Source organism: Musa acuminata, chromosome BXJ2-8, assembly GCF_036884655.1.
Source record: "Musa acuminata AAA Group cultivar baxijiao chromosome BXJ2-8, Cavendish_Baxijiao_AAA, whole genome shotgun sequence".
NCBI classification, from domain to species: Eukaryota; Viridiplantae; Streptophyta; class Magnoliopsida; order Zingiberales; family Musaceae; genus Musa; species Musa acuminata.
Window position 1 is genome coordinate 2414845 of NC_088345.1, and position 12588 is coordinate 2427432.

The 12588-nt window shown below is 36.0% G+C and overlaps 1 protein-coding gene across 1 annotated transcript; it reads left to right on the forward strand.

Annotated features, from left to right (window-relative positions):
• Positions 1–1608: 1608 nt before the first annotated feature.
• Positions 1609–11890, forward strand: LOC135581300 (uncharacterized). Its single transcript, XM_065119688.1, has 9 exons — positions 1609–1898; positions 3254–3348; positions 4450–4517; positions 4712–4755; positions 7199–7276; positions 8482–8635; positions 9603–9782; positions 11476–11541; positions 11631–11890. The coding sequence occupies exons 1-9, from the start codon at positions 1756–1758 to the stop codon at positions 11739–11741; spliced, it is 939 nt and encodes a 312-aa protein (XP_064975760.1). The 5' UTR covers positions 1609–1755; the 3' UTR covers positions 11742–11890.
• Positions 11891–12588: the final 698 nt, after the last annotated feature.

Genomic DNA, 12588 nt, shown 5'->3' on the forward strand with positions numbered 1-12588 from the left:
AATTTAGGGTTAAGGTTCATTTTAGTCTCTTTGATTTTGGTCATAGACCTCTTAAGCTCTTATAATTTACTCATGTATAAATAACCTTTATATTTTAAAAAAATATAGCTTATAAGCTCCTTTTGTCAAGTTTGAGTTAATAGACGTTAAAGTCATATATATAATTTAAGATTTTCAAAAAAATAGAATCTCTATCAATGGCGGGAGGAGGCATCATCATGGAAGCGACCACCAACAACAGCACCGAGCCACTACTACCTAGTAGAGTGTCGTACACTTGTAACCTCTTTCGTGTTGATGATGAGCTTAGGAGCTTTCAGTGATGTCTTAGGTGGATGTGCGTCAACCAGTTTGATGCTAGGCACCTATCTTGCCTTGGGCGTCTTCATCCCCACCGTCTCCCACTTCGTCCTCTCCTATACCTTCACCCATCGTGCTTTTGACGTGGTGGTCCAACTCTCACTCACTTCCACCTCCAACCTCCAGCCTCTCCTACCTTTGCCTCTCCACTTTCATCCGTCGCTTCCTCTTCCTCGACAAACTGATTGAGGAGAGCGAGTGGGTGCAGGAGGGTTATATAGACTAGCTCAACCACTCCTTTTAGCCTACTCTTCGTCTTCGTGATATCATAATTCACAGAGGGAGATGACTTACAAGGTATGGTGGTACTCGTCAGGATCAGAATGAGTGACATTCACGGTGGCGGACAACGTCGTGGTGGGCAATACGATGGTATATGTCTTGGAGCTAGTGAGTGACATTTAGTAGATAGTTTTCATAATGCCCTGCTATATAATAACAGCTCGGTGCTATTGTTGGTAGTCGCTTCCACAACGACGTCTCTTCCCGCCTTTGATGATGGTCTCAATTTTTTTAAAAAAACTTAAATTACATATGTCATTATATTAATAATGTATTGTGAGTTAATATGTCACGTAAGTAGACTCTAACATCTGTTAACTCAGACTTGACAAGAGGGGATTATATAGAGTTATTTTAAACACGAGTAAACTACAAGGACTTAAAAAATCCATGATCGAAATTATAATAATTAAAATAAAATTTAACCATAAATTATACATGTTATTATATTAATGATTTATTATGAATTAGCATATCGTGTCAAACTCAAATATTTATTAACTTTGACGGGAGGAGCTTGTATGTTATATTTTCGGGAGAAGCTTATATGTTATATTTTTAAAAATATAAGGATTATTTAAACACAAGTAAACTATAAATGCCTAAAAAATTCATAACCAAAATCACATGATAAAATAAACCATAATCCTATATTTTAAAATTATATATTATATTATATCCCTCCAAACACTTAATTACTTACTTTTCATTGTCATTAAATTTAATAAATAAAAGTAATATATAAACAAACACTCATTACTTTCGTCAATTGCTTTGCCGCTCGTATTTCCCAACAAGATTGAAAGGAAACCTTCTTTTTACGTAATTTCTTTTTTATTATTTGTATAGATAGATATAGAATTATGGGACACTTCGCTTAGAGGCACGAGAGGCGTATAAGTGACATATATATATTATGTTGGAACGTTTAGTGGTAAATATGCTATTGTTCCGTTACGTCGGATCGATTCTATTAATTTGACTTATGGAAGACCCGAAAGAACAAAGGGAGAAAAGCTACATGGTTTGAGTACCAGTCTCGATCTCCGTGCCCTTTTCCCGACAAATCCTCGCAAATAACGACGAACCCTCCCCAGTGTTTGTGGACGTGCGATGGACGGGATGGCGATTGCCGATCCTCGCCCCAGTCTGATGGTCACCAACGACGACGGCATCGACGCGCCGGGGCTCCGGTTCCTCGTCGACCTCCTCGTCGCCGCCGATCGGTACCGCGTCCTCGTCTGCGCTCCCGATTCGTGAGCCCTACTCTATTTCTTTGGTTTCCGCCAGTACAGAACCTTCGATGCGTAGTCTCACGATGTTCTTTCTTGCTCTTTTGGAGGTTCTCGTTATGATCCGTTTCTTTATCGCAATACGCAACCTTCGTGCTTGATTTCGTAATGTTTCTTTGGTGAGAAGTTGTCAGCAATTGAAACGTTGGCATATTGCTGTTTCACGTATAGAGATTGAGGAAATTGTACTGAACTGGCGAGTTCTCGGACTACGATTCTTGGAATATGGGGATTAAGTGTCATTGTTCGGTGCAGGACATCATCTTTTTGTTCCTTTTTCTTGTTTTATCAATTGACGGAGGTCACAAATATGAAGTCTGCTAAAGCAGAAGCTTGATTTAGCAGTAGATGGAGGCCAGTGAGGCCCAAGAAACTAATAGCTAGATTTTTTTGTTGCCGCCTTTTACCAGCCTTGTTGATCGCATCTCATATGCCTACGTGGGTGCTGCAAACTGATTCTGTTGCAGCTATTTCCTGATGTTGGATATGTACAACATTTTCTTGTCGAAATATAAAGCAATCCCTTTTACCAGATCGGCTCATATCATGCTACCAGCAACCAGGAATTCTGAGCTCTTACCCAGTGTTCAGGGTGTATCTGGACTTAGCTGACATATGAAAACCAAGGGATGCTGCTATGCAGTTTAATCAGGGATTAGGGGTGCTCATTGTGCTTGTTTCAGGCAGTATCTGTCGTCTGACTACATATCTAAATATAAATAAGCCATAAAAAGCTATAAAGTGACTCGAATTGTACATACTCGTTGGAACTGATTAAATTCTACCAGGACCTACTAGAATCCACTGGTATCAGTTGGACTTAATGGTTATTGGCCATATTTGAGCATACGCTTTGGCATATCTGAAGATGTTGGGATAATTGTAGCTGATTGAAAAACCATAGATTTTAGTGTCGGACCTGGTCAATGCCAAGTCCAATTGGCCTATACTGCATATTATGTCACAAGGTCAATCATGCATAACAAGATCAATGCAAGTGTATTTATTCAATTGATCTCATACAGATGTCTCTTAACACTCTTGAGTCAAGGTTTTTGGTTCAGCACACATCTTTATCCTGGCATGGCTTTATACTGGTCAAGTGCTTTGCGGACATTGCAAAATTGAACCGTGTCCACCATATTAACATGACAAAATTCTTGTTTGAAAATGTTACACCTCTGATGTTGTAGTAGTGGAAATGTTTGTTGCCTTATGCCTAACATGCCAAGATGATACACTCCTTGCACAGAATGGGATAACAATCAAAGTGCACTTACCATGACATGGTAAACTGTCTTCTCTCATGATATATGCAGCGACCAATCTGGTGTTGGACATGGCATTACTTGGCGTCGTCCTCTCAGTGCTAAACGTGTTGAGATTATGGGTGCTACAGCTTTTGCAGTATCAGGTTCTTCCGACTATCTACTATTGCTTCTGGCTACTTAGTATCCTTTGTTTACCAATGACACTTTTGTTTTGAGGCAAGTCTTCAACTAATTTATATTAGATTGAATTTTTTACCAGTGGCATTCCACGATTATTGTTTTCGTTGAAATCTAAGAAGTCATGTCTCAATGTTTTGCAGTCCAAAATTGATTTCTGCTAAAGTTTCTCTATGGTGGTCCCACTCTCTATAGTTTTAATACTCTTTACAATTATTCATTTATGGGCACCTGGACCACAAAAAAGGTGGCCTTTTAAAATGTTAAAGAGAACTGGCCACAGGAAGAGGTGAGAGGCATATTGCTCTGTGTGTTAATTCATTTAGAGTTTTAGCTGATAAGGGCATTCTCTGTGTGAAGTTCTTTAGAGTTTAAAAAGCATCTGACCCCTTGACCAATTCTTTCCATTCCTTAATTCAGATTTCCATAAGCATAGAATTACATCTTTGTACTAGAAGTTTGATCTTACCATCATCTAGAAGAGGAAGTTCTTTCCAAAAAATCTGCTAGCTTCCTACATGCTCCTTTGAGCCTTTTTCCATTATTTCAGACTTTCAGTGTGGTAGAGCTTTTTATTCTTGATAAGAGATTTGGACCAAATTCCTCTATTGGCTCTGATTCCCAGATCTTGGTGGATGGGAAGAACTTGCATTGCTCTGCTAAAAGTCTTTGAAACATAGTAATATGTGGGGTTTCAATAACTTGGTTTGATCGTCAAACTTCATATTCTTCTTCTCTACTGAATCTTCCCCAAACATCCCACATTCATGAGATTCTAGCTGATCATATTATAACTAAAAAATAAAATACTCTTATTAGACAACCTATTGAACGTCTGCCACTAATTAAATACCAAGTACCATTGCTATTGAGATTTCTAACTGGCGTCAAACCTTTGGAGTTTTGATTGGGTCTCATAAACTAGCTTTTTCTAAGTTTCGTTGGCATGAATTTTGGCTCTACTTTGCCACTTCTCTCATCAGTTTTGAAATTAGATTGACAAATTCTTAATTCTGATGTTATCTTATGACTCTAGTAAAAGTGATATATGTGTATACAATTTGCAGGCACTCCTGCAGATTGTGCTTCTTTGGGAATTTCTGGGAAACTCTTTGTTGGTACAATTCCTGATTTGGTAACCTTATTACTTGACCCAACTGGCCTAATCATGCTTTATGTTACTGAAATATTTTACTCCAACAGAGGCTACTATTATGCACCTTATGCTATTTGCTAAACAATAGTACTCAGTCGTGCATCTTGCATATACTTAAGTAACTAAAGGTTATATGCTATTTGGAAATTTACCCATTTTTCTGCATGTTTCAGGTGATTAGTGGTATCAATATTGGTAGCAACTGTGGATACCACATGTTAGTAATCTGTTGTTATTGTCTTCTATAGTATCTGTCTTTTAGATCTTAATAGTTATATTCTATGCCAATTAAAAGTGTAAATCAAGAAACTGAATTGCAGTCTAAAGAGGATCTTTTATGGTGAAAGTGGTGAATATTGGATGAAGTTGTTCAGTTCTGCGTGTAGTTTGCTATGTGTGCCCATACAAAATGGAACTAAAGAAAATGGCCATCTTTGCGTTGTGATGTTTGTTTAAAAAAAATGGGAATATTATTTTTAATTACTAATAAATTATAGTGGGGACATCACAGCTTGTTTACCGATCAATAATAGTTGTTGTCTCTGTTGTTGTTGTTGTTTACAAATAAGAATTATTTCATGTATTCTACGCCATTCCTTACTTGGAGAACCTTGGAATATGAAGGTTTTTTATTAAATCATTTGTTAGATTTTGTTTAAAGCATCCTAGAATTTCAAATTTTGAATCTACTTGTTCTATTTACTCAATTTTTATTATCATCTTTGATAATAAATCACATTAATCTCTTTGTTTATGTCTCTTGATAACTGAGATCTTTTGATGTCAAATTCTTGTCATGGTTCAGTTTTCTCAAAAACCTTCTAGAAGTAGAGGAGGCCAAGAAAGCAATCAAAACAGCTGGTTTACAGATTGGAGCAGTAGATACTCTTCAATATCATTAGTTTCTAAAGTGGTGTTTAGTTGTTTTGGAATGACATTCTTGGACTCTGTCTTTGCTGACTGAAGATTAAATTGGTGCAAGTGATGAGACCGGATATCAGGGTAAAGGATTTAAATCAATTCTACATTCAGGGAACAAATATTTGACACAATCGAAAGTCTTAAGAAAAAGGTTGAGAAGAGAAAGGATTTGGAGACTCTTCTTTGGCTAAATGCATTTCTGTAATATTAGTCTTTCATGGTTAATCTGAAAGCCAAATTAGCAAGGCTAAAGCCTCTTTTAAGGGTATTTTAAAAATTATTATTAAGCAATGATTGTTGACCAATTGAGAGAAAACAAAGTACTTTAAGGTTTAGGTTTAAGTGGTCTTGATGCACAAAATTAATTTGCAGGAAGATGAAAAGATATATGAGGAAGGGAGGATATAAATGACATGCATACCGGAGGGGGAGAGGGATATCATTCACATCTAGAATTGGAAGGCTTACACCTTTTGCTGAATTGTACTTTGAGAATCATGAGAAAACTCACATCTCTAACTGCTAAAATAGAATGCAAAGAGAAGAGTATCCTTGTACAGGAATTTATTATTGTGAGGTACTCCCAATAAAAAAATTCACATCATGTATGATAGTTTGCCATATATTGAAATATGTATGGAGCATATGTTATATCTTCGCCCTGTTCTAAGTTCTGATTACTGGATGCCTAAACACAGATTGTAAACATGAATGGTTCAGTTATGTCTCCTTTTGTTTACTTTTTTGTTTTTGAGGGAAAGATTGTCAAGTCCATTTAAAATTATGATTATTCAAAATGTGTTAAAGACATGATGGAGAATTCAGTCATAAAATTACATTGTGATATCTCTGAAAATGTGTTGCTCCAGTTTGAGAATCCCTTTTAGACTTTAGTTAAATTGGTAATGGATCTTGAATTGGCTTGGACGAGGCTACATTTTGACTTAAATGACCCATGACAATTGGCAAGTCGCATGCCTTGTGCATGTCATGTCCTGCATGGCTTCTCAAATCCTATTTGGCAGTCCAACCTGCTCCCAGGGGCTTCAGGTTCTGAGATCAAGAGTGGTGACTGAGAATCTGAAGTCCCTAACCATTGTGCTCGGCTCTTGGGAAGACCAGAATTGATCATGCTCATCTGAACATTCATAGTGACCTAGATTCAATTGGGATTGCGATGTATCCTTCCCAGAATTGATCTGAGATCTGTCTCCACTGACATACAGCTTCTCTTCTAGCTGCTACATAACTTGGTTTGGATTTATCAGTTGCTTGACTTGAGTGTTGGAGGAGAAACACCAGAAGCAACTTCTTCTAACATTGTTTGTCTTGCAAGCATGTTGCCTTGGCATTTTAACTCTCTCTTTTACAATACCCAGTCAGCTGATTAAGAAGACTAAGTGCCACATAGCCATCAATTTGTTAGCTAATTCATCTTCCTGCTGCAGTACTGTGACACCAATGATTTTTCAACTTGCTTGCTCTTGTAGGTGTCCATAAATGATTATTGTGGGTGTTGTTGGAAAATGAGTGTTTTGTTGCAATAGTGCCATAGTTAGCTTATTTTTCTTTCTATATGTTCATGTAACACAGATTTATATGCATATATTTATAATGCTTACCATGAATAATTGTTCGTGCTATTAGCTTTTTGATGTTCAAAAGATGGTTCGTAGATTGGAGTTCAACATGAGAGATTTTCACCTTTTATAAGCAGTTCTTGTTTCTTTCATATGTAGTGTATACTCTGGGACAGTAGCTGGTGCGCGGGAAGCATTCTTATATGGTGTACCTGCTTTAGCTATATCATATAACTGGTATGACAGGACTATTATCATTTGGCTGTTGAATTCTTGCTGATAATTCATGGTACCATAACCCTGTCAGGAGGGAATATCTTTTAGGTGTTCCATGTGTTATCAGCATGATCTTCAGCACTTATTTGTCCTTACATTTCAATGGTTCAATTGATCCTATAGTGATTTAACTGGTGAAAATAACATAGCTCTACCAATAGCGTAGCATTTCTTATGGACTGTTATATGTATTTCCTAGGGCAAGATATTTGTGATTTTCTTTTCTTTTGACAAATTAATTTTCTGTTCAGCTGTATAATGCAAATTGGCTAGTACCAAAAGCTAGTTGCTACCTTTGCCAAACAAGCATTTGGTATTCTTTGCATCTTCTTTTGTATTCTGAATGATAGGAATATGGTAAACTAATCCTCACTGGTTGTAACTATTTATGTACATTTTACTTGTTTTGAAGTGAACATATTACATAATTCATTGATTGTCATTTGTGTCATAGGAATTACAGGCTATAGGAGGTATCTTTTATGTTGTAGATTATCCAACTGCAAACATATTACGTTTTGGTTGAAAATTGGACATAGATGGATGATAATCAGAAAGACATGACCAGTGGACTAGAACAAATTCCCATCCAAAGCATTGGCGATTCAAACTCACACATAAGACATGTTGATTTACCTGGAATGTGAATTGTTCCAAATCGTAATAAGAATAGAGATACATGGTAGATCACTTGGTTTGGTTCATGGTATGTGATTGGTAAGATTATTTGTTTCATTATTTTGAGTTGTAGTACATATTGCATCACTTATTTTGGTTCCATACTACACTAATGGACTGGTACAGATCTGGCACCTGAAGTGTAGAACTTTAACATGCATAATGAACTTTTGTATCCAAGTGCAATGTAAGTTTTTGATCATGGCTGTATAATATAAGATAAATGAATTATGACATGTATAATACATTCATGTCATGCAATTGTACCTGCAACCATCATGCATGGATGCAGAGTCTTTTATGTTTGTCTAGATTTTACCAACTGGTATCTTGGTCGACTAGATTTCAAGTTTTAAATATAAATGTTATTCTAGATGAGAAGTTATACAATTTGGTGGGCTATTTGTTCATTTTTACATCTCAAGCGATGAATATTTTCTAGTTGAGGTAGATGATACTTATTTTGTGCCACTTAACTGGTTTTCCAGGAAGGAAGGGAAGAGCAATGTTCATGCCCTGAGGCTTGCTGCAGATGCTTGTTTGCCTCTCATAAATGCTGTACTGAATGAGCTGAAAATCAAGACATATCCTGAAGGTTCATTTCTGAACATAATTGTGCCAACAGATGTTGCAAATCACAGGGTAATATTCGAGTCCTTAACTGTCTAAGAGCACAACATAATTAGCACATATGTAATAGGAAGTTTTGTATTCCCGTACCTGTTTACCATTTCTCATATTTAGTAATGTTTAAGCATTAGTTATTGGCGTATGGTTTGTGAATTGTTCTTTAATATCATATGAATTAAGTTACAAATTATTAGCCAATTTATGATTATATTAAGACAGCTGTTAAACACTTACATGTAAGTCATGACAATACTGTTGTTCTAATTGTTTTACATTTCAGGTTGGAATTGGAAATGGATTTTCTGATTTGTTAAGTGATCATTAGGCTTCTAGACTCATCCTCAACCTTTTCGCAATTCTCTTGTCATCATTTTAGAAGACAATCAGAGCTGAGAAAAAGATAATCAAGATTTAGGTTGTCAAGGTTGAACACGTCTTTGAGAGACACATCAATCTCTATTTTGCTTCCAAATTGAGATAGTAATCAAGATTTAGATTGTAAGGGTTGAACACGTCTTTGAGAGACACGTCAATCTCTATTTTGCTTCAAAGTTGATATACATGTAGGAAATATGTTCTTTAATTCTTTAATGAGGCACATCTCTGTACTTTTATTCCATGCATGCTGTTAGTCCACATTAGCATTTGTTGGCATGTGTTAATTTTTTCCCATAAATATTTATATCGACAAACTAGGTCTTTGTCCTGCTACAGTTCCTCTCACTTTTCCCACAAGTTTATTGCAAGATACTCTGTTTATGTCTTTCCTCTTTCATCAAATTTTTTATCCTGACATCCTATATCATATTCATTCTTGAATATTCTTTTTAGGCATGTTCAAAGGTGTCTGATGTTAGGTTATTCAGCTCTTATGTATCACCTTCTTTAGCCACTGAACAGTTTGTCAGCTGATGATAGTTTAACATGGATTGGTTTGGAGACGATGTTTGTGTATGCTGTTTGTTGTGGTTGCCAACAGGGATTCAAGATAACAAAGCAGGGAAAATTTATGATCAGATTTGGGTGGGAGCAAACAAAAACTAGCACACCAGCTGTAGAGACCTATCAAACTGCAAATATGGATGTTGACTCTGCATCGGGCTTTGGTAATAATGCATCATCAAGTCTGGTGGAAGATGAACTCTTGTTTAAGAGGGTGGTAAATATTTTCTTTCTTAACAGCCATGTGCTGAGTTCACAATCCTTATCCGCAGAAATTCATCACATGTTCCTCCTATTTCGTGTTTGTCATCTCTTATTGTAGAGTGATCATACATGTGTTCTCTAGATCTCTTCAAAGGTTTGTCTTACATTTTAATTGTTTACTAATTGCATTTAATTTCTCATTTCTTGTAATTTTCAATACCAGTTGATCTCTGTTCTTGCATTCCATTTAGCTGTTATAGTGTTAATACCAATGTTACTGATTTTATAGTACATATGCAACTGCTGCAAACTACTCATCAACATGATGACAAGTTATGCCAGGAAATTTTTTTTTGGGGGCCTATTATTTATCCAGGATAATAAATGGTATGGTATGGGGGGAATTCAACTATAGTAACAATTTCCTCAAAAACTAGATGATGTAGGTCAATCCACCAATGGTAACATGACATTTTGACATCATATGCCTTTCATGAAGATTTCTTTATTCTGTGATTCAGGTAAAAAAGCCTCTGTTCATTTATTCATCATAAACCTCCTTGTCATAGTTAAGCCCTTTTTTGTCAAACCTGCTTTTGGAGAAGACAATAGGTTGAGAAAACTTCATGTAAGAATTGAGCATTTCTGCCACAGGCACACTACCTTGGCCACGTAGGTGGTCTTTCTAGGTCATCTAGCTGTCCACTCCACCTCATCACTTGGAACTTATTGATCTGTGAGTTTTAAGCTAAGCAACAGTCTGAATGCTTAGATAAAGCCTAGAATTTATCTAATTTCTCGCCTATGGCCTGCTTTTCTCCTAAGCATCCTGTAGTTACAAATAATTAGTGAAGAACAATCAAGTGTGACTAGAAAAGAATGAAAAGTGAGAATAAACAATCAAATATGATTCTGGCCTTCTTTTCTCCTAAACATCCTGTAGTTACAAATAATTAGTGAAGAACAATCAAGTGTGACTAGAAAAGAACGAAAAGTGAGAATAAACAATCAAATATGATTCTGGCCTGCTTTTCTCCTAAGCATCCTGTAGTTACAAATAATTAGTGAAGAGCAATCAAGTGTGACTATAAAAGAACGAAAAATGAGAATAAACAATCAAATATGATTCTGGCCTGCTTTTCTCCTAAGCATCCTGTAGTTACAAATAATTAGTGAGGAGCAATCAAGTGTGACTAGAAAAGAACGAAAAGTGAGAATAAACAATCAAATATGATTCTGGCCTGCTTTTCTCCTAAGCATCCTGTAGTTACAAATAATTAGTGAAGAACAATCAAGTGCGACTAGAAAAGAACGAAAAGTGAGAATAAACAATCAAATATGATTCTGGCCTTCTTTTCTCCTAAGCGTCCTGTAGTTACAAATAATTAGTGAAGAGCAATCAAGTGTGACTAGAAAAGAACGAAAAGTGAGAATAAACAATCAAATATGATTCTGTCCTATCTTCCGATAAATCTGGCTGGCATTTCTTCACATCCAAGACTTTGAGTTTGTGCTAATTGAATCTATTTAATTTCTATTACATAGTATAGTTGTATAGATCCATGCATGTAGACTTGCATACGTTTTTTGATATGCATATAGGATTTTTTTTCAAGAAATCCAACAGGCATCAAAATTCTATCTTGCTAATGAAAAATTGGAATGAATATGATCATTGATGTAACTCTTTTCCATACATTGAACAGATTATCAAGAAGAATAGTGTAGAAGCGGAAGAGGACACAGATCACAGGGCCATGGAAGAAGGATATGTCAGTTTGTTTCCTGCTTTCTTTTCTCTAAAATTAAAATACCGAAAGAACAGCCATTGATAATGTTGACATCTTTTTTCTTCTCCCAGATTACAATCACCCCTTTAGGTGCCCTCTCACGCACAGAAATGGAAGCTGTGCCCTATTTCAAAGGTTGGCTGATGCGTTTAGGAGACCATTCACCTTGTTCGTCCTTGTGAAGTGTGTCTCCAGGTTTGCAGCACTGCTTCGTTCTGGTAATTTATTGATGCACTATTTGTTTTGTGTTGTGATGATCAACTATTAAAGAATAATGTATGTGAAAATATGTATATTTGAGAGAGTAATTATGCAAATCAACCTGATCTCATGTAGGTCTCATATGATTGGGAGCCACTGGAGGATTCCATTTTGATATACCATAACGTAATTGATCATAAACGGCATAGTATTCCTTTCCAATTTTTGAATAATGCAATTTCAATCATAAATTGGTAGGATGCAGTGTACCTCGTGAAACACATTGATCAGTGAGGGCAAATTATGTGGACCAGTTTGAAGAGAGCAACTCACCAACTTGGCACAACTTGGCAGATTGAGAGGCCAAAATGATCGGTGAGAGAAATTTGAATTTTTCTTCCATTTATCTGCAACTAAATCCAATATTTTTAGCCCCTTTTTCTTAAGAAGATGATTTTACATGACTGTCCCATTATAGTTTAAGGATCCTCCTACAAATTTAAATAAAACGTACATATGCATACATTTACAATATTCATTCAAATATTAAGATCATACAAATATGCACCCAATCAACTCCGATTAATCACTCAAACAAAACAATGGTTATCGTTCACTAATTAACTTTAGAAATATTAAAAAAAATAAACGTCATCATAAATTCTTTTGAGAGAATTAATCTTGATTAGTATCTGACTATTATTCCTACATCAGTATTAACCACGGTCTCATGTGTCCTTCTGATTTGCTCTTAGTTACTGAACAAAATATTTACTGTTACTTGTATTTATCAGTCTGTCCATCATGTCTCTAATGGCCCAAAATTGA

Coding starts and splice junctions, on each gene's coding strand:
- LOC135581300 (XM_065119688.1), top strand. CDS start 1,756: ATGGACGGGATGGCGATTGCCGATCCTCGCCCCAGTCTGATGGTCACC. Junction 8,636..9,602: donor CAGATGTTGCAAATCACAGG/GTAATATTCGAG, acceptor GGTTGCCAACAG/GGATTCAAGATAACAAAGCA. Junction 9,783..11,475: donor AACTCTTGTTTAAGAGGGTG/GTAAATATTTTC, acceptor TACATTGAACAG/ATTATCAAGAAGAATAGTGT.